Here is a 26488-nt window from a genome sequence, read left to right as displayed (position 1 = left end):
GTCAGTGTCTTCCTAATCCTCGTAGGCCACCCCACATCTCCATACCTGCCTCATCACAGAGCTTCTGGAAGGTAAAAACAGCACCTTCTCACGAGCCATTATTCATCCCAGGTTATTCAGGGCGTTCATCAAAAGATACCTTCCCCCTTACTAACAGCTTTGAGATATAGTTCACATTCCATACAACATGTTCATTTGAAGTGTATAGTTTAGTGGTTTTTAGTATATTCACCAAGTTTTGCAACCATCACTGCCACCTGATTCCAGGACATTTTCATCATTCCTCAAAAAAACTCCACATTCATCAGCAGTCATTTCCTATTCTACCCTTCTTCCTGGCAACCATTTGATTTACTTTCTGTTTCTGTGGATTTGCCTATCCCAGACATTTCCTATAAACTGAATCATATATGGGCTTTTGTGTCTTACATTTTGTGTAATGATTTCAAAATTCATCTACATAACACCATATATCAACACTTTATTCCTTTTTACAGTTGAATAATATTCCAGTAAAGATGTACCATATTTTGTCTTTCCATTCATCAGTTTATAGATGTTTATGTTTTTCCTACATTTTAGGGTTTTTTTCATTCCTACCTTTTAGTTATTATGAATAATGCTGCTTTGATCATTCAGTTACAAGTTTTTATGTGGACATAATGTTCTCTTGGAATTGCCAGATTGTACGGTAGCACCATTTATAAGTTTTGAGGAGCTGCCAAACTGTTTTCCAAAGTGGCTGTACCATTTTATATTCCTACCACCAATGTACAAGGGTTCCAGTATCTCCGTATTTTCACCAACTCTTGTACTTACTCACTTTTTTTTAATTATAGACTGAAGAGTATCTTGTGATTTTAATTTGCATCTCCCAGCTGACTGAAGTCAAACATCTTTTCATGTGCTTATGGCCATTTGTATATCTTCTTTGAATATGTCTATGTAAATCTTTTGATTATTTTAAAATTGGGGTTTTTTTTTATTATTGAGTGTATGAGTTCTTTGCATAATCTGGATAGTAGTCCCTTAACAGATGTACAATTTGTAGGCATTTTCTCCTGTTCAGTGGATTGCACTTTTGCTTTTTTTTTTTATTAAATTCTTTTATTGGTACGTTGTAGGTATACAACACAATTACATTTCTCATTGGGAATTGTACCTTTACATAATGCATCTTGGTTCTTATTTTTTCCCCATTCCTTGCCCACCCTTCCCTATTTACAAAGACTTTATTTCCATTTTTTCCATTTCTCATCATTTTTCCTTTCCCTTCTTTCCTTTCCCCTGCCCCTCCCACTACCCCTACCCCTTTGGACCTTTTCTTCCTATTTTGCATTATCGATTATTCATTCTAATCATTGGTACATTTTAGGTATATAATATAATGACATTTATCATTAGAAATTTGCACCTTTACATAGTCTCTCTTGGTTCTTATTTTTCACCCGTGCCCAGCCCTCCCTTCAACCCCTCCATCCCTCCCTATTTACAAAGATTTTGTAAAATTCTAGCTAATAAGAAAAATTATCATTCATTATTACTCACGTGAGCTGGAAATGCAAATGCTGATCATGAAAGAATAAAACACATATGGGTGCAGAATATTTATCCTTTTATGTCTGTGCATGAGAAACAGATTATCTATCTTCTAAGAAAAAGGAATCATTTTCCACCCTTGCCACAGTGGGGCTCCAGGATTTTTATGTTTTTCAAACCATGACCTGAGGTTCTATTGGCTTTCCTTTTTACATTTTTTCAGTACCATTCCTGTCCACATTTAATATTTAGTTGGTTCATGTTTTAGTTACTTTGTTCCTGTTGCTGAGACAAAATACCCTACGCCCAAAGTTAAAGGAGGAAACGTTATTTTGGCTCACAATTTGTAGAGATTTCAGTCCATAATCAGCTGGCTCCAGGCAGAGTGGCATGGCAGACAGGCATCACAGAAGAGAAACAGCCCATGGCAGGTAGAAGGCAGTAATAGCACCAAGTGACAAGCGACCACAGCAGCCCTCTTTCTGTCCTTTATATTTTATCCAGGCTAACTGCCCTAGGGTGGGTAGCACTCACACCCAGGGAGGGCCTTCCCATTATCCACTCCCCAAACTATGCCAAACCAATCAGTGGACTAATTGAGTAATCACACACCCTTAATCCTAGCATCACACAGTAGATCCAGACACCTTTGAAAAAGCCCCACCTATGACCACATGAGGCTTTGGGGAGACATCTAGACACAAGCCAGAACAGTTCATGTGGAACAAGTGATTAGATCTTGGAGCTCATTGTGAAAAGCTAGATAAGGAGTAACCTTGTTCCTAAAATAATCTCACTGTGGGCTAGTATAATGCTTTATCTCTTTTCCTCTGAATTGCCCAAAGCTGATCAATTCTGCAATCCAGGCTTTCTGAGTTCTCAGTCCATTTCTTTTTCTAGGTTCAGATTTACCCTCCTCTGGCTGAGGATTTAGCTTAGTGGTTCTGCCGCCTGCCTCACAAGCTCAAGGTCCCTAGTTTGATCCCTGGTACCAAAAAAAAAAAAAAGATTAACCTGCTCGCTCTGTTTTAGGTTATTACCCTCCACTCTATTAAGCCTATAACCCTGTTGTGGTTGTTTATCTAAAGTTCATTTGATAGAATATTTAAAATCTTCCCATCCAAGTCCTTTTTCCCCTTGCCCAGAGAAACTGCCCAGAAACACTGTTCACAAGCCTCTCCTAGTTGAGTCTCCATCTGTCTCCTGAGCCCTTCAGTGGGCATCAAGTCACACCTCTCTCTAGTTCCTGGCTTGAAGCTGCCCCAGATCACTGGGTGTCCAGTCCTCGTGCTCATTCCTGTTAATTCAAACCTGTCCTGAAATGAATTTATGTAATGCTCAGCTTTATAGACATTTTTTCTATCAAAGTTTCAAGAGATAATCTGGGGTGGGAAAAAAGAACTAGTAAAGAAATCTTTTCTTACAGAGCCAGATCGTGAAGTTCAGGCCAAGAAGAATTGGATCTCTCTCATCATTTCTGAAAGGAAGGGTTTATTTGATAATCTAATGTAATATAGTTCCAAGATTCTTTAGGTTTATAGCATAAAACATATACCTCCAAAAGGAAGAAAGGGATATTCACTCAAATGTCACCTTCCCTCTTCCATCAATAAAATAAGTGTATTTTAAAGATAAAAACCAAAAAAAACTAAGCCCACCTTTAACCTCCATCATATGGTGTGGCCCAACCATGCACTAATATCCTAGAGCAAGCCCAGAGGAGGACTGCACCTCCCTTGAAGGCCTTGTCCCAATATTCAAAGCCCCAACGTGGTTGCTACTCCTTTGCCCATCAGTTCTTTTCCCTGCCCACAGCAATTTTCCTGCAATAATCTCTATTATGTATCACTCAGCAGAAAATCAAATTCAGTGGTTAGGTTCAATGTTGACCTTATGGGGAAATTTGATTCGGTTTGCAACCAATTGAATTTGAGATCAGAATCGTGGCAAGAACCGAGGTACCACTGTTCTCTGGGGTAATAAACCTTTCCATAAATCCAAATCATCAGAACAGAGGGGCTGACCTGCAGCTCCTTTCAGGGTTTCATCAAAAGTGCAGGTTCGAAGAAAGCACAAACATGGGGTTCGGTCTAGGGCACCGCATTTAATGGCCACCTCTCCTTTCAGCCCAGGAAGACAGCGCGGTGCCTGGCCTCTCTTCTGCCACAGAGGAGAGCACTTCCGGGGCGCACCCCCGCGGCGCACACACCTTGGCCACGCTCACCCGAATCGGGGAACGCACGTTGCGCTCTATCAGTCTCACCGATGTGGTGACCTCCGCGGAGGCAGGCCGCTCTGCGATGGCGACCGGGGAAACTGAGGGCACTGCTCAGCGCAGCAACGTGACAGACGACATGGGCCTACTCTCACAGTCAACGGCCGCCTTGCCTGCCCTTGGAGGTGGAGTGTCTTTCGCGGCAGCGACTTTTTCCACATTCCCTCAGTTTATCTCTCGGTTTACTCACAGCCCCTAGGGTGATTAAATTGGCTGGCAACCCAGAAAGTACCCCAGGACCTTTCTTTACAAAGGGAACTTTTTGGGTTCTCCCACCTCAGGATCCCCCCTCCCAAATCCCTGCGCACACTTGCTGAGGCATATGGGATGACGTCTGTTGGAGCCTTAAAGGAAACCAGTCGCTGTGGTTAAGGCCAACCTCCTGGGAAAGAAATATCTCATACAGAATGGAAAGTTGGGTGGGTTTTCCTTTTTCCATTTAAGCATAACAATTATTCTATTTGGAGTCTTGAAAGCTTTTCAAATAACAATTTGATTTTATCAAAAAAGGCTGCGGAAGGAATTTGGAACTATTCCTTATTTTTAGGCCCTCGTTCCCTGCTTCTCTTATAGTACCTCTTCCACTGCTGCCACCATTATTCCTCACAGTAGGAAAATCCGCTCAGAACACTAGCCTTTCCATGTTGTCTTCATTCAGAGTGCTCAACATTGGAAAATCTCCTTTCCAAAGAAAGTCTTCTACTTGCTTGAATTCACGGATAAGACACCTAAAGTCTGTTTGATAGTGTATGTTTTGGAAATTCCTTGTTTATTTACTTGACCTAACTTTGGCTTTTCCCTTTATAGTCACTGGATTTAGCTATGGTCAAGTGAGTGGCACAGATACTGAACAAAGGACTTCCAGTGACCACACAGACCACACCTATGTTTCATCTGCTTTCACCAAAGGAGAACGGGCATTACTGTCCATTACAGATAATAGTTCATCCCTAGACACCAGCGAGAGCTCAACTTCTTATATTAAGATCTCAAATGCTTCATATTCAGACTATTCTTCCTCTTCTCGTGTTCAGACTAAAAGAAGTAATGTTTCGTCCTATGATGGGGAATACTCTCAGCCTTCCACTGAGTCATTAGTTCTGCATACATCCAACTTTCCATCCTACACACCCACCATTAAAATACCAAACATTTTTGTTCCTCTGGGCACTGATACTGGATCTGTTGGTGACTCGTCTTCTTCAGAATCCCCTTTGCCTCTGCCCTCAGTGTCACAATCCCTCCAGGTCTCATCAAGTTTACCATCAACCAGGACCTCCACACATCAGCTAAAGTCTACCTCTGAAGTGTCCACAACTTCATCTTCCCCATCAACACTTTTATCAGTATCCTTGATGGCATCTACCACACTTTCAGTCTCACAAGCAACCTTACCACATCCATCTTCTACCCCAGTCCTATCCAGAACAAGGGAGACACCTGTGACATCAGTTCAGATGTTGACAATGGCATCATCCATAGCAATGAGCCACAGTAGTCAAACAGCAGATCCCCAAAACCAGAGCACTCCACAGCAAGAGAAAATTGTTACAGAAGCAAAGTCACCAAGCCTGGTGTCTCTGCCCACAGAGTCCACCAAAGCTGTGACAAAAAGCTCTCTTTCACAAGTCCCTTTGCCCTCAGCCTTAACAGAATCCTCCACTGAGCCCACCCTTACAGCCATGAGCACCAGCCTAGCCCACATGTCTCCAACATTGACAACCACCACTCTTAAGACTTCTCACCTTCCTGTGGTCAGTCCCAGCACATTGTCAAGCACAGAACCTCTGATCACTGGCCCTGGAGCTATACTTACTACAACTGGAAAACAGCTCTTGTCAACCCATCCTGAAATTCTAGTGCCACAAATCTCAACAGAAGGTGACATCATCACAAAGAGGAACCAAGTGCATACAGATGCTACAACCCAACTGATCCCTCTAACCAGCGTACCCACATCAGCAAAAGAACTGACCACAAGGCTTGATGTTACAAAAGAGTACAGCCCTGCTTCGCCTTTCCTCAGAACATCACCTTTTTCCAAAACCACAGATGTTTCTACTGCTGAAATGTTGACTCCTAAATCTCCTACCCCCACTGCCCAGAGTAGCACACAGTCACCAATGGCATTGTCACCAGGTAAGATGCATCTCATAAATGTATATTGACTGGTGGTCCTATGCAGCACTGATTGCTTCAGGAGGTTCAGGATTCATGAGAATGTGGAAATGACTAGTATCTAAAAGAGTCTGTTTGGCAACCTAAAATGTTATCTATTGAAACAGCATAAAATAAGGTCACAGTGAAGCAAAATTTCCCCAAGTTACATGATTGTTTCTGAAAAAAGAGAGGATACATTGACCACATGTGACATCAGTATATTCTGCAGCAGTAGCTTTTAATGCCCTATAATTAATTACAAGAGTTTGTCAAGCATGCCTTTTAAAGTCTTCTGAGTTCAGAGCTAGGCAGAGATGTGGGAATGGATCGTGGAGAAACTGAAGTGAAGAAGCTTTAGGTAGCCAGGCATGGTGGCACATGCCTATAATCCCAGATACTCAGGAGGCTGAGGCAGGAAGATTTTGAGTTCAAGGCCAACCTGTGCAACTTAGCAAGACCCTGTCTTGCTAAGAAAAAGCTTTAGGTAGCCTGTCTGAAACAGAGTGAGTTGGGTGCCTGCTCCCAGATCTGAGCCTAGAACTTGGGTCAATCAGCTGACTGCTCAGGCTCCAGTAGGCTTCTCAGTGGCAGAGGGCTTTTAACCCAGCTCCTTTGTCCTTTGTCCCCTTAAGATTAGGTTGCTAGGGGCCGGGGATTTGGCTCAGTGGTTTCGCCACCTGCTGCGTAAGCGCAAGGACTGGAGTTCGATCCACGGCACCAAAAAAAAAAAAAAAAGAAAAAAAGAAACTGTGACTCAAGATTAGGTTGCTAGTTGATAAATGGGAGTCATGGAACATGTAAATAAAAAGGTAATAAACTAACCTTTTCCTACAGTGACTATATGACTGGCCTTCTTTACATTACAACATAAGGTTATCTTGATAGCCATGTTGATACTGGTAAATAAAGCCATCCAAATGATTCTTTATTATTTAAGGAAATGTAGAAGAAAATAGGGAAATATATCACTTGATGTCAATGCACTTTCAGGTTTTCCAGACCCAGGAAAAGTGCGACTGGGGAAGGGGAGATGAGACTGACATCTTCAGGAAGAAGGAAAGAAGAGAAATATTTTGTAGTGATTGGCAGGGTGTAGTACAGTTGAAACTAGTCAGCCATGATCAATCTAGTGGTGCAGAATCATAAAGTACCCCCACCTGGAGCTCTGTAGTGCTCTTTGTGCCAGGGATCTGAGCACCTTTGGAAAATGAAAGATGGCTCTTTCTTTGGGATAATTTAGGAGCCCTGCTTCAGGGACATAGGCTTTATTTCCAAAGACAAAATATATACCAATGCCATATGGGTAATTCGTAAGAGTCCTTTAAAGCAAACTATAGCCATTATAATTATGGTAGGTATTAGGAGCACATTCACTGGCCATTACATGTTTGGTTATTAGGTGCTGAGCTTACTAGGTGATTTTAGGTAATACATAAAGCAGCAATGAAGAAGAAGACCATTTGGGGGTTTAGGTCATTTGTTTTTAGAGTTATTCTCTTGGAGTGAGGACTCTTGACTTCTATTGTCTTTTTCTCATTCTCCCACTGATTTCTTCTTGCAGATGATGCAGTTATACGGTAAGTTTTGTCTTTTCTGAGTATGTGTCAGAAATCTCTATGAAGCAGGTATTACATATCTGGAATGTGACACTGCAGTTACATAGAGTAAAACAGATTTGTGATCGTTGCCCTTGGGGGATGTGAGTTTAAGATGACACTGAAGTCTGTGTGTCACAGAGCTTCAATAAATTCAGGTAGGGCCTATTGTACAATATGTAAAGAGGGAGATCATAGTGGTTATAATTTTCTGAATGATGCATGATATGTGGAGGCATAATTACATTTGGAGATTTTTTTGGAGGAAGGTTACTATGATTTTGATAAAGCCCAAGAGAAAAACAGGGCAAGTATGTGTGAGCACACATGCACTTTCACGCGTGCACACACAGTGAATTTTGCATCAGGGAGGATGAACTGATCAGGGGATTCCCCCATATGTTTTAAATTGACATTGATTCAAGTAGAATTTTCTAAATATCATAAAGGTAATATCATAATTGCCGAACTGGTTGACCTGTAAGCAGCTTTTGATTTGAACCAGTTCTTGCATTTAGGCATCCAACTATCTAGCCTCTATATATGGATACAAACTGATGTTGGTACCCAGTCCCATTGCCCCTGTCTTCTGCATCTCCTGGGGCCCCCTTCTATTTTAGTACTGTGGCTTCTCAGGACAAGTAAACAGACACAAGTAAGAATCAGGTATTAACTAAAATAATTAAATATTTACCTAGAGCTCCCTTTACATTGCCTTTGTGACTGTGTTATTTCTGGTATGTGTTTTTAGTCAACAGCTGTGCCACAAACCCATGTCTTCATGATGGCAAATGCATTGTGGATCTCACTAGTCGCGGCTATGTATGTGTATGTCCCCCTTCATGGCAAGGAGACAACTGCAGTGTGGGTAAGAATAAAAGTAATGATGGGCTGGGGATTTAGCTCAGTGGTTCCGCCACCTGCCTCACAAGCGCAAGGTCCCAAGTTGGATCCCGGATACAAAAAACGAAAAATGTAATGTCCATTGGTCTATAGTATCATGTCAGTTATTCAGTAAACTTTTTCCCCCTCCAAAATGTAGAAGAATAAGTTTTTAAATTAACACCCTGCTTACTTGAGAGTTAACATGCTTGTCTGTTACCTGCAGGATAACATGAGATACCATAATGCAGTGCTGATAAGCTTCCTGATCTGGTTCCATTCCTCAGACTCCCTACACTTCTGCCACAGTAGACCACCTACAGTTCCTTGCAGCTCCCTTCGCTGCCTTACCCTTAGCATTTACTGTGCTGGTGCCTAAAACTAGTCCCCCCAAGTCTGCTTCTTAAAGTCCTTCCAATGTTAATCCACTTGTTATTTGAAACGTCCTTAATTCTCCCCTCCATCAAAATCTGTTCTTTTCTCTACATATCCAAAACATGCCTTATATTTACAGTTGTTTATACGCCCACCTCTCCCCTCAAGAGTGGCCTCTTGCTCATCTTTCACGCCCCACTGTACCTAGTACCATTTGGTTCTTAGTGAGTACTGGATTATGATTTTGCTGTCTGCCAAAATTATATGGTCTTTCTCCTTGGCAGATGTGAACGAATGCCTCTTGAACCGCTGCCCACGTCAGGCCATATGTAACAATACTCAGGGATCTTTTATCTGCAGATGCCCAGTAGGGTACCATTTGGAAAAAGGAATATGCAATTTGGGTAAGAGATTTAGCCTATCTTATAATTTATTCTGAATCACAATATATTTTATAAAATAACATTTACTGTTTTTCTTTCTAATCAAAATCAGTATTTGTTCAAGATATAATCTGAAGAAATATAGAAGTAAGTAGAAGACATTGCCTATTATTTTCACATTCAGAAATATAACACATTACTTTGTAATTTTTAATGGGCATTTTTACATAGTTGAAATCATGAAATTTCTACAAACTTTGTATCTTAAACATTTTCCTGTTACTAAAAATATTACACAACTATCTTAATGACTGTATATTGTGTTATCATTTGTGTATAACATTATTTGCTTAACCATTCTACCCTTCAGTTAGGGTATCAAAAGATAAAATCAAAAGGATATTCTGATACATAGTTTAAAAAGATATTGTAGAAGGAGAAATAAAATTTAGATTGTCCTACCACATTCACATATTCTTTTCATTTTAAAAAATGGTCTTCATGATCTTATCTACAGACAGATATATTTTGACAAAGCTGCTCCTGTAGTTGTACCACACTATTTGTCATAGTTTATTTCCTGATTTGATATATTCATGAAGCTGTTTGGTTTTAAATACAGTCTCCATTTTATAGGCTAAAAAGCATACAAACAAACCAAATAAAAACTAAGATCCTCACAAGGTGTTGAGTGGCTAGGTTTATGTAACGGGTTGGTGAGAGACATAGTTTCCAACCCACAGTTCTTTCTGTTACACAACAATGAGTTAATTTACTGTGAGAGCTTTCTTGCATACAGGGTATGACCCTTGGTAGGACACTTAGTTTAATACCTAACTTTCTAAAGAAATTAGAATGAAAAATACAGAGTTTCTAAGTGGAAAGAGGAAACTGGCAGATAAAAAGACTGATATTTGAATCATCTTAAATTGCCCAGTGGGATACTTAGTACACGAAAGTGCTCAGTGAATATTTTTGAGAGTAAATGTGTGTATCCTTTGAAAGTATTATCTGCATGAATTCCTATTGCCCGTAAGGATAAGGAGCTTTTTAAGAAGATTGATACCCTACTAAAATAACAGTAAAAGTTTGAAAGTTATTTGGAATATAAGAAGTAAACACTCTTCCCAAAAAAAGAATCTAGACATAAATATCAGTCAAAATCAAGAATTCCTCTTATTTAATAATTTATTTGCATTTGGGTAACCTGTCCCATTTAGCCATACCTTATAAGATTTAGCCAAGAGTTTTTAGTTTAAGAAGAAAGAAGTTGGAAATAATTTTGTTTTGAAGTGTACTTACCCACGGCTCAGAGGCCTTGAATCTAGTTCCAGGGCCAGCACCTACAGCACATAACCCCCAGGCTCAATTTCTTCATCTGTAAGATCAGATTACAATCTGCTCTGCTTCCCATTCAAGATTATTGATGCTCAAATAAAAACTGTATTGGAATAAGCTTTGAAAATAGAAAAGAGCTGTTCAAATGGGAGGTATCATCAAACTCTTGGACCAAACTTAAAGCTATGAAAACAAACTACTCTGGTACAAAGGAATAATTATAGGTATTTCCAAACATTATTTAGATAATATAGCAGTTAAATGCTGTGTTTAATTCATGTAGCAATTAATCAACAGTTAAAGTTGAAGTAAAAGTTCGTCTTAAAGCTGGAGGATGCAACTGCAGGCATGAAGGTGTAAATGTCTTTAGAAAAATCCCTCCCTAGAAAGAGTACCGGGTTTGGGAGGCCATGATGCAGCTTCATACTCATGCTGAAAGCAGCAAGCACCTTGACTGTCAGGATTCAGAAAACTTCATTGTCCTTTTTGTGTATGCACATTTCTACTGTGTATGTTTCTACAGGGAAAGTCTGGGAAGGAACTGAGACAGTGAGAGGTGAAGATGAAGGATAGGGTGATTGTTCTGGAAGCCTGTATACAGTGTCCCACAGGTAGCACAGATGAGGAGAGCAGTTCTATTGTGTTAACAATCACCTCTCCTTTTTCAAGTCATTTAGCCTCATTGTTCACAAACATCAGAGGAACATGCAAATTAGAGCATGCTGAAATGCTTTCATTTGGCCAAGAATGTTTTCAAAGAGCTCCCTGCCGCTCAGAAAGAGTCCTAAGCAGCTGGCTTCACTGAACTGTAGAACAAGCAAAAAGATGTTAAATAAGGATTAAGGGCTTTAGACAGTTAAGTATAAGATGTTAAATGGTTTCCCTGGCTCATCTGTGGGTCTTTTTCTTCATTCTGCATGCAAGCTTTCCATGAAAGAGCAGTTTCACGGGCTTCTGTGTTTTGGGTTATTTTTGTGTGTGTGTCCAGAGGGAAAGATAAGAATTTAATATAATGGAAGATAAGAGCCAAATATAAAGCAGGCTGTACTAATTTTTGGTTGTCTGCCCATTTCTAAGTCCCATCCCCCTCAGGCCCAATCAGCACAAATTGATGGTAACTAGAATTTTATTTTATGAGAGAAATGGGCCTTGAAAATGGGGCTGTTTTCTTTAATTTCTGAACCCAGCAGTGTCTTGGATATGGGTTATTTTCATTAAGTGGCTCATAATCATGGAGTCTGGCAGACCCCAGAGTATAGGCCCACTACAAATGCTTGGCTCCTTTCTCTGTAGCCTGCTAGTTGCTCTCAGAACATCACACACTTCAGGGGGCAGAAGATCTAGTAGGAAAATAAGAACTTTGAAGATGCTACACAGGAGTCTGAATGCTGATTTTGACCCTTATGAGCTAGATGGTCTTTCTTAGGAAGTTACCTAACTTCTGGAAGCCTTTTTTTTTTTTAATCAATGGTAAAACAGGCATTTCCTCTGAGCAAGAGCAAGGGGGGCTGGATAAGGGTTACTCCAATGTGAAGAGGAAACCAAAGCACCCCTTTGAAGTCAAATAAAGATCTTAGCGCCCAAGTGCTTTTCTTAGTCTAAAGTCTGATGAGGCCTGATGAATAATTTTAGTGTCTAGCACCACATCTCCACCCCTTCCTCCCAGAATTATATTGTTTAGACCCTCCTATCTTTTTTGTCACAACTTTATTGCATCTGTTTTGTAGGAGGCCATTAGAGGGTTGTCCAGAAGGTGCCTTTTCTCAGAAGTACTTGCATGTACACTAAAGGCGTCTCTGAGTCTCCCACCCAGAGGGTTACTCAATCTAACTCTTCAGGTCAGTCCAGTAGATTGCTCACCTAGCTAGAGATGAACCTAGAAGAGGCAGGGGCAGTCTGCACCCTAAAGGAAAAAAAAATGCAGAGATTGACCTGTGTAGAAGGGTAAAGGTGGCTACCCAGAGTTTCACAAACACACAGCCTTCCATAGGTCTTTCTGTTGCATGATCTAACAGGTAACATTTTCATTTTCAGTTAGAACCTTCGTGACAGAGTTTAAATTAAAGAAACAGTTTCTTAATACTACCTTGGAAAAACATCTAGATGTACATGAAGTTGGAAATGAGATTACCAAAACGGTAAGCTTCCTTAAAAGCCCCTGTGCTAGTCCTTTGTTTCCTGGAACAGACTATTCAGACTTGTGGACTGCCTAGGAACAACTCTGTCTTCTGGGCTCTTCATTTTTTTTTTTTTTTTTTTTATGTCTGCGAGGGAAACTTCATGTTAAAATACAAAGCCTCTTGGAAATGCAAGAGAGGTGTTGAGAACTAGAAGTATTTCTTCAAATGTGTCTTCACATTTAGTCTTTATTGCCATTGTGTTTCTTTTCCATGTGCAAACTCTTAATCACAGACATAAAGGCCACTTATACCAATGAGGGCTGTTGGTGAAGAGGGAAGACTCAGTGCTCTAGGGCCAAATTTCCTTCTAAGATAGTACAGAAGTTCAGGACCTGTGCAGAGAGCAGTCCTTCACATTACTGAGCTCGGTGTCTTACCTGACTTGGATTTTTTGTCCAGTATCATTGTATAATTTATTGGTTATGTGACGAACCTGCCCATAAGAAACAGTAAAGAATTAAGCAGCAACTCAGGAAACTACTCACATGGTCTTTCCCAAGATACCATTCTGTTTAGTAGTATTTGGGGAAGAAGTTATTAACATAAGCATTTGATAACAAATTATTAACATAAGCATTTGATAACATTCAGGACAGATGAGTCTTAATGAGACATGATATTGAGACTTTGTGCTCCATAGAAGGAATCTCCAGTCCCTGTTATGGTAAGAAGAAAGTAGACACATATTTTATGGTATAGAGGGATTTTGTGCTCTCTCTGAGGACACAAGGCAAACACAGGGAGAGTAGATCTTAATTTGCTCTCAACAAAAGGGCTCTTGACCCACAGAACATAATTTCCCATGGAGAGCCTTTTTGAAGAACACCTATTTTTGAGTTAGGTCAACTCATTGTAGATCATAAGTGCTCTGTGTCGGGCCCATCAGACCTGGGGAAGCTGAAAGGATCTGAGTCTTTTCAGTGAACTTGTTCACTATGCAGAATCCAAATAAATAATTCCCTCTGAGTTTTCTGAAACCCTAGGTTTTAGATGAGATCTGCTCCTTTGAAGATGTTTTGTATCCAAGGGTGCTGTTCTGAACATCATTTCCTACCAAGATTTCTCCACTGATTTACTATTTGCCTCTCTCCCTTTGTACTCAGGGAAAAACAGACATTTAAGAGGGGAACAAAAAAAAGGATGCCGCTTTTGTGTAAAGCCGCCTGCTGATAATTTGATGGCTGGAAAATGCCTATTTTATCCTGAAAACAGGAAATTGGTTCTTGGTTGAAGGCTTTTGTTTAGCTTGCAATTAATGACAAACCTGTTCTTCCTTGCAGTTAAATGTGTGTTTTTCAACATTACCTGGTTATATCCGATCCACAGTTCATGTGTCTAGGTAAGAAACAGAATTATTTATACTTACTTGGCAGGGGAGATACCATGATCATGAAGGAACAGAATTATTTCCTGTGAACCATTCTATGGAAAGGGAAGGCTATTCTAACATGGACAATAGCAACAAAACTGGGCTCCATTTCCACTGGGCCACTGCATGGCTCAGGGCCAAGGTCACTGAACCTTCATGTACTCTTACTCCCTTTCTGGAGAATAGTAATGACACTTATTTTTCAGAAGCCCTGCGGCCCATGTGTCATTTAGGTCAAGTAAACACTTGCAAACTTTGCCCCTAGGGAATCCAGTGCGTTTGTGACCTCACTGCAAACCAGCTTTTCCCTGGCCTCCAGTGTGACACTGTTTGACCTGAATGATGGGATTCAGAAATTTGTCAACTCCTGCAGGTCCTCTTCTGAGGTCTGCCAACTCTTGGGATCTCAAATTCGGGTCTTTAGAGGTAAGAGCTGTAGAGGTCCTTGGGGAGGACCCTGCCCACACATTCAGACACAGACCTAGAGACACAGGGGCCTCAAACCCAGAAAAGCTCGTCAGACAGCCTGTCTGTGGAGTGGGTGTGAAGCAAAAGGTCTTTGTATATATGAACCTTTGTGGGGACATGCATGTGCCCACACGCACACACATACGCACTCACACAGAGTCCTATACGCACACACCCCTGAGGACACTTGGTCCTTGGCATGCAGCCCTTTCTGTTTCTCCTGTATGGTATAGGGGTAGGAGAAAAAGGGATATAGGAGCTGATGTGACAAAGAGAAACTACTCTTGTTCCCAGAGGAGACAGACTCACACACAGCAGAGTATCTGCTTGTCAGTGACCCAAAAAGCTTCATCATGATAACTATTAAATAAAAACTGCATGCGCAGTATTACCTGTCTTTTTTTGTTTATTTACAAAATATAAACACATCACAACACTAGAAGAATACAGGGCTGAATGCTCCCAGTGGTACCAGTAATGATGATGATTTTTCTTTTCTTGTTCTTGCTTTGTCTGTTTTATCAAAAGCTTCTGTAGTGCATCTAGAGTAATGTACATGAAGAAAGGAATTTGGGGGCCGTGGATTTAGCTCAGTGGCACCATGCTTGCCTTGCAAGCACAAGGTCCTGAGTTCAATCTCCAGTACCAAAAAAAAAAAAAAAAGAAAAAAGAAAAAAAGAAAGGTATTCGAGACAAGTTCATTTGGGTCTTGGAGCTGAAGTTTCACTCTGGGATGGGAAAACTGCTAGAATCAAAAGTGCTTCTTTGCAAAAGGAGCTGGTCCCACTGGGCACATGATAAGTGATCAGAGTGGTCTCTGGTTAGCTCATTTTACCACAGGACTAGTGCTGGCAAAGGATATGGTGTAAACCTCCCCATCTGGCATCCAGATGCTGAACATAGGTGAAGGTATCAGGCTTTTCCCTCTATCTACTGGTTGATCTTGGACACTCCCAGTGGGTCAGGTTTTTATAACTGCTGGTCCAGAGAACTTTCTCCCATGGGCTTACATATTGTGGAACTTGGGAGCTGGGTAAAACAAAGTGGAAAAAGTACCAGAGGTTGGCCAATTTAAGGGCTAGTTATTGACTTGAACATATGGACTAAACTTTCTGGAGTTAAAATGGCTTTCAATTGGGCAGTTGGTTAAAAAGTTTATGCCCCATTATATTGGGCTGAAAATGAGGCTCTTTGATTTGGCTTTTTTGTTTCTCTTGCCAAGGATTCAGGGGGTACCATTTTTTCCTCCTAAGCATTCCATATTTATGGAGTACATTTTACATGGTCAGCACTGTACAGGTCACTCATTTGTCCCCAGTAAATGTATTTGTGCCTTGCAAATCAGGTGGCTGGATATTTGGGTTTGCAAGAGCCTGTTCATAGCAACCCTGCCTGCTGTCTGACTCCTGTTCTTTGGACTGCTTGGATATGGCTTACAGTATGGCTCCTGTCGACCTTGCTTCCTTTCTGAGGCCTTCATTCTTTAGTTCTCCTTTCAAAGCCTGGAGAACCAAATAGCCATGTATATCGGCTAAAAATGGGCTCACTTGCCTGTTTTTCCCTCCAGGTTTTGCCAGCACACCCCAGCTCGGTCTCTTGGTAACTTTTCTGAGTGCTAAGGAGATGGCTTGACTAGTAGGAGCTGTTGGCCCCTGACGTATGGGTGTTTCCAGCATGTGGAGAGTGCTTGGCTATTCTGGACACTTCCATTGGAGAGGAGGGTTTTCTCCCTTCCATTCACAAAACATCCACTTCCCTGCCTTACAAAGAACTGCAGTTCTCATGGTCTCCAGAGGTTTATAGATCTTGGAAATCCCCTATCGAATGTCTCAGCCTTAAATTTATTTAAGTGCTCATTGTCTGTTTGGACGGATGTTATGCCCAGGAAAGACCATGGGAATTGTGAATGTAGAAAAATCACATCACCAGGCTTAAAATGAAAATGAGATTATATGACATGTGGTCGAAAAAAATGGTGAATGTTTAATTTTGTTTTAAAAATGTATTAAAAAAAAGTGAAAGACATATTGCCATTAATCGTCAAAATGTACCCCTTTGCTTCAAACACACAATCATTTTTGACACTTTCTGAAGCAGTTCTAGAAGCCCTTTTTTTTGAGTATCTTTAGTTGCACAGTCATGGCTGCCTCAGTGTCCTGAATCCATTGAAAATGTTTACCTTTCATGGTCATTTTTGACTTTGGGGAAGAGCGAGAAATCACGCTGCCAGATCCAGTGAGTAAGGTGGATAGGACGTACTATAATGTTTTTACAAGCCTCCCTTTCCATTCAGTGGCACTCGGCACCAGCATTCACTGTATGTTTTATCACACCTTACAGACGCTCCCAAAAAAGGACTTCCAGAACCTCTTTAGAAAGTGGTAAGAATGATGGAATGACTGTGTTTAAACAGAAGGAAGGGTATTTTGAAGAGGACTAGTGGCAGTGTGTCTTTTACTGTAATTTTTAAAAAAAATTTAAACATTTACTATATATTTGATCACATCTTGTAAGTGGTTTTATTTGATGGAATTATGATAAAACATTCTTTGAGAATTGTTAGGAAAGAAGCTCCTCACTGCAGAGCCTGCTCTCCCTGCTTTTGCATGAATTTGCTTCTGTGAAGGGATCGGTTTCTTCGGCACGGCAAAGAGTGTTTGCCAGCAGCCCAGATCAGCGGGCAGGATGGAAAGAAAACATGACATTGGCTTCCAGAAGATATCTAATCAGACCAGGCAATTCAGGCTGGCCACTGGACAAGGCTAGAGGTGCTCTAATTACTTTTTGTCCTGGAAGTATTTTTTTTTTTCTATTAAGGGTAGTGGACTGGCAAAGCCTTCAAAGAGTTTAGATGAGGATAGTGGAGGTTCAGTACCTTCCAAGTGCCAGCTTTGCAGTGTTCAATTGGTGAGATTTTCCATTTAAAAAATTTTCCCCTTAAATACTGACTTTTTAAAATAAACAAAGGAAATTCAGTCACACACAAATGCGGTTCTGATTTAGTATGCTCACTTCCACTGATAAAGGCAGGAAATTCAGCATGGGGAGCTGAAGTTCTGTCCTAAACTTACCTTGCAGTGACCAGGCTGCTCACTGGCCTGAGTTTTCAGGACTCACTAGAAAAGGGGATGCTGGAAATCGTGTGTCGGCTGATGAGCCCTAATGTCAGCTCCCCACCAGGACCTGCCTGGGCAAGGAGCAGGTCTGCAGTGTTAACGGCTGCCTCCTCATTTCTCAATTCTTTTTTTGGGGGGGTGGGGTACTGGGGATCGAACTCAGGACCTTGCACTTGCAAGGCAGGCAGCGGAACCACTGAGCTAAATCCCCAGCCCTGCCTCCTCATTTCTCAACAGGTTGAGATTCCCTTAGAGAATAGGGCAGACTGTGCCCAGAAAATTAGCACCCAGTCTGCACCATACAGCGTACACATTTCCCTTCTCGTTTCAGGTTTCCTCCCATGTTAAATTTGCCCTTGCCTCCTGACAACAGTGCATGTCTATCTTGCCTTGCCCTGTATGTGGGCGTTCACTATCCAGTTGGTTTCATATTTTTGTTCTTCTGTCTGAGTATAGTAGATAGCTACCATACCTCTTCTCATACTAAGCCTGTTGGGTAGCACACTGTTGGTGCAGCAAGCTATCCTGCAGAAGTGTGCTGGGTCCTCCTAGGCTAGTGGTGGTGAACCTCTGGCAGGTATGCTGTGCGACACCAGAGCCCTCTCTGTCAGCATGCAAGCCAAGTCACCCCAGCATCGCTCCAGCAGCTGTGCATCGGATAACAGCGCCCATGGGGGCAGTGTTGGTGATTTGTGATAAATAAGTGGGTTTTGGGTGGCACTTTGGGCCCTTAGACTCTAAAAGGTTTGCTATCACTGCCCTAGGACATACAGACACACAGAACTGAGACATGCTTCCACTCGAGACATATCCGGCTGTGCTAATGGTCTGTGGTCCAAGTCTCTCAGCTACCTCAGAACATGGTCACATTTTCTGGATTTAGTCCAGTCCTCCTGCTGCCCCTGCACAGTCCTCTAGCATAGAAGGTCTAGAGCACACCACCTTGAGGCCACATTTGCAGTGGACACTGCCCCGCCTCCAGTTTGTTGTCTCTGAACTATGTTTTCAGTGAGGAATGCTTGTGAACATTCAGTGCGTGGGGCCAGGTCTGACACAGAGAAGGGGTGGCAGAAGGCAGTGCAGAGTGACCTTGCAAAACTTTTCAGAGCCTCTTGAAATACCAAGTTCATGCATCTTACGTTTTGAAGTGGTTTTGCTTTGTTACACTGTCTTCTTTTTCCATTCCAGCGGGCAGCTTGTGCAAGCGGAAGAGTCCCCAGTGTGACAAAGAGACCTCCATCTGCACTGACCTGGATGGTGTTGCACTGTGCCAGTGCAAGTCAGGCTACTTTCAGTTCAACAAGATGGATCACTCCTGCCGAGGTAGCAACAGGTTCGCCTGCTGTTCTGGGCTATCCCAGGGCAGGAAGATGCTTTTCTCTACCTGGTCCTCTCCCTCTGTGCTCTGGGTGTAACTCTTCTAAACTAGGGGTGACCAGTTCTTGTTATTTTTGCTCACAGTAGGATTGAATACTTTATCTCCTTAGAGTAATAGCATTATCTCTGACTGGTGCATGCTGGTCTCTCCAGTTCAGTTCAAAGGAAAAGAGAATGGAACACCAGTGGGAGCAATGCCTGGTTTTTTTCACTTAAAGAAAGTTAGAAAAATCATTGTAATAATTACCAAAGCTTTATCTATTCCCTGTTAATCTTTTAAAATGGAAATATAAGCATGGAGCCAGGCCTGTGCCTTGTAGGGGTCACTGTGGCTCAGAAGACAGTGCTCTGGACTGAGCCCCAAAAGGCTTGAGGCAGAGCCACTCTCCTTCACTGGGTTTCATCTTCGGACAAGTCAGTTCATTTCCCTGAGCCTCAGTTTCCTCTTCTGTGAAAAGAGTGTAATGGTACTTCGTTAGTTATTCTTTTTCTTTTGGGGGTTTGGTATGGGGATTCAAACTCAGGGCCTTGCACTTGCCAGGCAGGTGCTGTACCACTGAGCTACATCCCTGGCCTTTCATTAGTTATTCTAATAATTCAAAAAGCAAGTATATGGAGAGGTACTTTGTAAACCATCAGCATTTGCTCTTGTATTTTACCCAGGCTGGTGTTGAATTAATAAGTTATAGTTTTAAAGGTTTCATGAAGTGTTTGGGAGCTGAAATCTAATTCTGCCAACCTTTTAGGTGAGGTTTAAATTACTCAGTTTGAGATGAAGACTGCTCAGTGGGTATAGTCTGAGAATATTGCTTTAAAATAAAATTAATTCAGGTCCATAGCATGGTATACTCTGACATAAGAGACTACTGCAATTCATCATCATCAGAAAAGCTGGCACTGTAAATGGCTAGTTTTTGTTTTTTATGTAGCTTTAAGCATTGCCTTCTATTGGAATGCAGATGGCACAGATTTCCTGCTTAGTCAGCACCTTGCTAGTGACAGATTAGTGGCATCTGAGTAAAAGTCACACACTGGGGCAAGGTGACACATCACTTGTTTCTGTCAGGACTTCCACCAAAGGACTTGTTCCATCAGAAGAATGTAAAAATACTTTCTGGGGTGGCACTCTCATCCTGATCTTCACACCTTCTGACCTTGTTAGGTTTAGGTACAAAGTTCTTTCAAAGTGAACATCATCATTTCTCTGGCGGGACCTGCGTTGGGTTTTGAAGAAGGCCATCAGTATGATGTATGAATGCTCTACAGCATTTCTCAGTGCCGTGCCAGATTGCTGCTTTGCTACAAAGAGATGGCCCTTCCTGGTTCCCTTTCACCTGGTCTAATGCAAGTGTACCTTGACCTTCTTAGAAATGGGGAGTTAACAGAAGAGTTAAACTCATCCTATTACAGGAATACGTGCATACCCATGTTTATAGCAGCACAATTTATAGTAACTACGTCTTGGAAACAACATATATGTCCATCAGCAGATGAATGGATAAGGAAAATGTATTACACACATTGGAGTACTACTCTGCCATAAAGAAAGATGAACTTGAGGCATTCATAGGAAAATAGATGCAACTTGAGAACATAATGTTAAGTGAAATAAATCAGACACACAAGCTCAAATATCACATGGTTTCCCTTATATGAAAAACATGTATGCACACACAAATAAAGAGCAAAATAGAAGAGAGATAAGTAGGACATAGGGAGAAGTTCAAATACTCAAATTACAAATTCTATTGTTTTAAAAATATTTCAATATATATATGCTAATTGGTTTCATTTATGATACTAATTTATATTAGTTCACTGAAAAGTAAGATTTGTGTTTTTATTTGTTACTTTTTGTAAGAATCTTTTTGGTTTATGTCTTGTATTTTGATAACTACTTTGAAGATAACAATACACAGTGTAATAACTTGTTATTCTCTTATTATTTGATTATGAAATTTTGTGGGTTTTTTCATAAAATAAAAAAAGAAATGGGGAGTTGAGCCTCGCTTCACATGGGAAGGTGATGGTACTGAAACCCATGTGTGCTGGGATGGTAAGCAGACAGCAGGAGGGGACTGTTGGTAAAAGTGCAGGCACATAGGAAGTGCCCCATGCTAGCATTAGCAATAGCAGAGCTATCAGATATTTACCAAGTGGAATGGCCTAAGTCCCAGCAATCTTATGTCTACCAAGTAGTGACCCAAGATGCAGTATAAGAAAACCTTGAGTAGCTTGTGGGCTCGTTGCCCAGGCCATGATGCCCCTTCTCAGCAGCACCCATGGTCATCAGCCTCCCATGAGTGGATCCTGGAGCCTCATGGACCACAGCCCTGTCAGCTGGGTTCTCATGGGTTAGTAGTGACATCTTTTGGCCATCAGTGCTGGGGCACAGGCATATGTCAAATGATAACCCTTCTGGACACCTTGAATCTAATCAGTCCTCTGTGGAGATGGAGGAATTATTTCTAAATCTGCAATTCAAGCTAGTTTTTATACTGCTCTTTGCTATATACATAATTATGCTTCTTAGTGTCTCACATAAAACAGCTTTACTATGTCTTTACCAGACTTTGAGAGCTAGATGTAAAATTAAAACAGGTATCCTTGCTATAGGTTTCTTAGATTCCTTCCACCAATCAGGCATTACAATGAATTCTAACAATCTGTTTGTATCTCGCCAGACTGCGGGTCCCTTGAGGGCCAGAGCCAGGTCTAGAATAGGGCTTAACATGTTGTGGGGTTCAGTAAATGTCTGTTGAATGAACACATAGACAGTAAGACAGCAAATATAGTATGAAAAGATCAACACGTCTTGACTTACTCCCTGCAAAGGAACAAAAGTGTTATTAAGACTCTACCATTTACTTTTTTTTTTTTTGTCCCTAAGGCTTTAATTTGCCTGTTTCCCATAGCAATGGGGGAACCCCAGTTTGGGCATTTATGTAAGATGTTGTCACATTCATTTCGTCTTCAGTGCTGTGTAGTCAGACTCCTTCTAGGCTATATATGATAAGAAGCTAGCAAAAAAAAAAAAAAAAAGAAGCTGGCTGTTAAAGAACACAGGAGTGTCTTACTGTGACATGGTTTCCCCTCAGGGCTCCCAGCATAGCACCAGGCACACAATAACATTCAGTCTTTGATGAATGAGTGAATGAGCCCCTTTGAAATAGACACCAAGGAATCAGACCACTTCTGCCACTAAATGAAAATATCCTAAGCCATTGGCTCTTGTGCAGGACAGCAGATGGCCCTTGGCCATGGCTGGATGACAGCCAAAGAGTAGAGAGCTCCTGCATAGCAGATGAGGGTTAGGTAGGGAAATCTGCTACAAAAACATTTTCAGGAAGAAGAGTTCAGAGAACAACAATCTATGCGACATCATCCCACCTCAGTGCCCAGGGAAGGCAAGGGGACTTAGCCTGTTCCTTCGAGAGGACCAGCTGTAGTAAGGCCAGCAAAGAGCTCAAAGGCATCAAAGACTGGGAAATGGAGTCTTGCTACCCTTTCCCCAAATGGGATAATAACATTCTCTGTCTTTTTTGCATAAAGGATCAGAAGCACCTAATAAAAATTCTTATAATGAAATAAGATTTTAAAATATTAAAAGGTAAATCAGGTTGAAGGGGAAATTATTATTATTATTTTTTTTGGTACCAGGGATCGAACTTGGGTCTTTGTGCTTGCGAGGCAGGCAGCAGAACCACTGAGCTAAATCCCTGGCCTGGAAATTAATTTTTTAAAAGAGCCAAGTTCCATAAAATAAAGGGCCTTTGTTTAGGAGCATCTCCATCTTCCTAAGCCCTGGGGCCCCCTCATGAAGAGGTCACTAAGTGGTATTGTAAGCGTGGTCCATGACATCCTGTAATTAAATGCCATTAGGATTTTCTGTAGCTACTTCTTGTAATAAATACCACCCAGTACAAGAGAATGTAGCTTGGGAAAAGTGATTCTGTCTAACCCTAACTGTGCAATCCAGGTTTGTGGCTCTTTAATAATCTTCCATGTGATAAATTATAGATTATGTAGCTTTTTTTTAAATTTTAAGACAGGTTTGCTAATTCATTAAGTTGTGTAGTCTGGGCTCAAACTTGCAGTCCTCCTGCCTCAGCTTCCCAGAGTGCTGGGATTACAGGCATGCACCACCATGCCCAGCTCAAATTATAGATTATTTAGAACAGTATTTTCCAAACTGTGTTCCACAAAACTCTAGTGATGATAAGTGATTTATGAAATAATATAGATGCCAGAAACATTTAACTTCTCACATTAAAAAAGTAAAAGGAGGGCCGGGGATTTAGCTCAGCAGTGTCACTAAGGTCCTGAGTTCGATCCCTGGTACCAAAAAAAAAAGTAGAAGGAAAAAATATTACACATGTCTACACAATTACTACTGTCATGCACAATTCTGTAACAGAGGGGTCTGCAGGGCCTGCACCCCACCCTGCCAGTCTTATCTCTCGTCATGCAGTCTGTGGTTTTCACAACTCAGTATTAGTATGTCTGCTGCCTGTTCAAGGATGGCAGCCTCAGTATCTCTATACCTTTTCTCATCTGTGGTATTTTTTGTGCAGTGCATACCATACTTTAATCATGAATCAATTTTTTTTATCATTCCTCCCAGCAAAGAATTTGTCTGCAAGGCCATTTTTTTCATTGTGTGCTTTCATCCAAGCATGCATTACAGCTCATGGTGTTCTGTTGAATTATTGTAGTGTTGAAAGTATTCTGTGATCAAATAAATTTGGGAACTCCGGATCCAGGGGAAAATCTGGGTCTCGGCCTCTTCAGTGAAGCAGCAGTCCAGGAGTGGCACCACCAAAGGGTTCAAAGTTATGTTTTGGAGCAAGCTGTCAATTAGGACATATCTAGATATGTCCAGAATTCCTTTCAGATTATAAAGTGAGAATTTTCTTATAAAAAGCTGGACACTACCAGGACCGTGTCTCAGAAGGTATCACCTACAACTTCCAACTCATGGGAGAGGGCTAATAAGAGCAATGTCAGGTTAAAAGTTGATTTATATCAGAGAAGGTAAAAGATTAAAGATTTATCTTTGTACATATGAAAGGATGTTCCACAGGAGACTTTTTTTTTTTTTTTTTTGGTGTTACTGGAGATTGAACCCAGGGCCTTTGCACTGAGCTACATTCTCCGCCCTTTTTGAGATAAGGTCTCACTAAGTTGCCTGGGCTGGGCTCAAATTTTGGATCCTCCTGTGTCAGCCTCTCAGAATGCTGGGATTACATATGTGTACCACTATGCCCAGCCTGAGACATTTTCTATCTATAGAGAACTTCCAAAAAGAATTGGCTGATAACAGTTATAACTACCAGCATTTGAGTAGTTGTTGCTGTGTGCCAGCCCAATGCTGAACCATTTTTGTGCTTCATTTTAGTTCAGTTCCTACAGGAAACTATAAGGTAGTTTTGTTATTGTTGTTAGCACCTTTTTGTAGATGGGGAACTGAGCCACAAAGAGGTTAAGAAAAGTTTCTTAATGAGGTTAAGAGTTGAGCTGGCGCCTGCTGTGCAGGCACAAGGACCCGAGTTCGATCCCCAGTACCAAAAAAAGAGTTGAGCTGGCAACAGTGTTTAGTTAGGTTATAGATAATTTTAAAATTATTTGCAGCCTTGTGGTTCTAGAATATTCTTGTGGACAATAGAATGAATGGCATTTAATTCATGTGGGTTGATCCATGGGAGATGAATAGATACATTAATGGATTTTTCATTTTTTCTTTCAGCTTGTGAAGATGGATATAGACTAGAAAATGAAACCTGTATGAGGTAGGTCCATGTTCATTTATTCTGGTGAAAATGTTACAAATCTTATAAAATAAAGTCTATCCTAATGAAGAGCTAGCCTAAGAAATTACTAGGGTAAATTGCCTTTGTCATTTCATTTGAGATTTGAAACTAATTGTTGTTATTTTTTCTCTCTTGTAGTTGCCCATTTGGCCTTGGTGGTCTCAACTGTGGAAATCGTAAGTACACGGAAGTGGAGAGTTGTGCTTGGGCAGGGGCCTGGCTCACTTCCCTCACTTTAAATCCACTGTCTTCTTGGATCCTGTGCTGGGCAGCATGGGGAGAACAGAGAGAAAGATTTGCCTGGCACTGTGTAGGCCTCGAAGTGTGGAGGGAAGTAAACCTTCCTAAATAGCCCTGAGTATGGACTGTGCTGAGTGTTATAGGAGAATCAGGCACAGGGTAGGAGGCAGGGAGGCCAAGGCCACACCCAAAGGAGTATTTCTTGAAGGGAAGGAACTGGAGGGAAGTTTGACATATCAGACAGGGGGAACCACTTAAAAGCCTTGGGGCAGCAATAGGCCCAAGTAGTTCTGGAACAGTTGTGAGGGGGCAGGCTGGAGAATAGAGAAAAGGTGCAAAGTGAAGGACTCAGTTGGCAATGGACCGAGGGACTGACCTGTTTGATCACTGGGCTGAGGAGTTTAGGCTTGAATGGTAACTGTTGGGAACTGGCAAGAGTCGTAGCACAGGAAAGCCATCTGGTTAAAGGAAGCAGAACAACTTAGCTGCAGCGAGCAGTGGGGGGGGGGCAGTGTAGAGACCTCAGTACAGTGCCAACCTGGGGCCAGAACTACAGGCGGATTTGGGAGTCACCTCCTTGAAGCTGAAGTCTGTGCCCCTGAGCTGAGGCAGAGGGTGGAGCACAAAGCAGTCGAGAGTGCTGGCAGCAGTGGGAGCACAGTGTATTTCACACCTAGTTCAGTTCTTTGAGAAAAACAGTTGTGATTCATTTAAGATCACTTGCACTGACATTTTCGTACATGTATTGAGACATTAGACATTATCTTCAAAATTATGGAAGAAATTTTGGAATATAGGATATAGTAGGATATAATAGAAATAATAACAATCAAGACTTTTATTTTAGGATACCATTGTCCTTCATTCTGCAGATAAATGTGCTAATAGTGTATATTCAAAGTTTACTAGATTAAAAGTGATATGATCTTATTTAATGTGTGCCTCAGTTCCTAGTATCTAATGGAATACCTTTCCTTTTATGTCCTCAATGGTATTTTCTTTATTCATAATGCTTTTTTATTAGCAAATTCATTACTGAAATCTGAACATAAATGAAAAATAAAATAGAACAAATTCAATATTGGGTACAAAGCTGACAAACGCTCTTAGTGTACCCAGCACGGAGCCACTCTCAGCCCAGAGCCTAGAGATTTGGAATTGCATATCCAGTTAGGACCCCTGATGACTTTGGTCATCTGATTCATCTTGACTGCAAACTAGGAAGAGGTTAGGGTAGAGGGCCTGAGAGCAGGCCTAGGGAAGCACTTCTAGAAACAAATATATCTAGAGTCTGTGAATAGAGAGGTGCTCACAGAATTAATGTTCACTTTAAAAACTGAGTAGTGAACAACTGTGTACTCTTTGGTGGTCCCTAAGGATG

General features: G+C 41.3%; 1 protein-coding gene across 4 annotated transcripts in view; it reads left to right on the top strand.

The window, feature by feature from the left end:
- Heg1 (heart development protein with EGF like domains 1) overlaps positions 1 to 26488 on the top strand; it is a 76981-nt gene that overhangs the window by 32724 nt on the left and 17769 nt on the right. For all 4 annotated transcript variants that reach the window (XM_021259598.2, XM_021259595.2, XM_021259608.2 and 1 more), the window contains 10 exons: positions 3667 to 3939; positions 4622 to 5953; positions 8321 to 8437; positions 9111 to 9230; positions 12582 to 12685; positions 14008 to 14066; positions 14362 to 14522; positions 18869 to 19003; positions 24804 to 24846; positions 25006 to 25043. In XM_021259598.2, the coding sequence (XP_021115257.1) occupies positions 3667 to 3939; positions 4622 to 5953; positions 8321 to 8437; positions 9111 to 9230; positions 12582 to 12685; positions 14008 to 14066; positions 14362 to 14522; positions 18869 to 19003; positions 24804 to 24846; positions 25006 to 25043 (2382 nt within the window). The remainder of the gene's footprint in view (positions 1 to 3666; positions 3940 to 4621; positions 5954 to 8320; positions 8438 to 9110; positions 9231 to 12581; positions 12686 to 14007; positions 14067 to 14361; positions 14523 to 18868; positions 19004 to 24803; positions 24847 to 25005; positions 25044 to 26488) is intronic.

Source organism: Heterocephalus glaber, unplaced genomic scaffold, assembly GCF_053883595.1.
Source record: "Heterocephalus glaber isolate CG9 unplaced genomic scaffold, H.glaber_assembly_v1.0 deba00000122, whole genome shotgun sequence".
NCBI classification, from domain to species: domain Eukaryota; kingdom Metazoa; phylum Chordata; class Mammalia; order Rodentia; family Bathyergidae; genus Heterocephalus; species Heterocephalus glaber.
The sequence above is the reverse complement of the archived record's forward strand: the minus strand, read 5'-3'. Positions and strand labels throughout refer to the sequence as shown.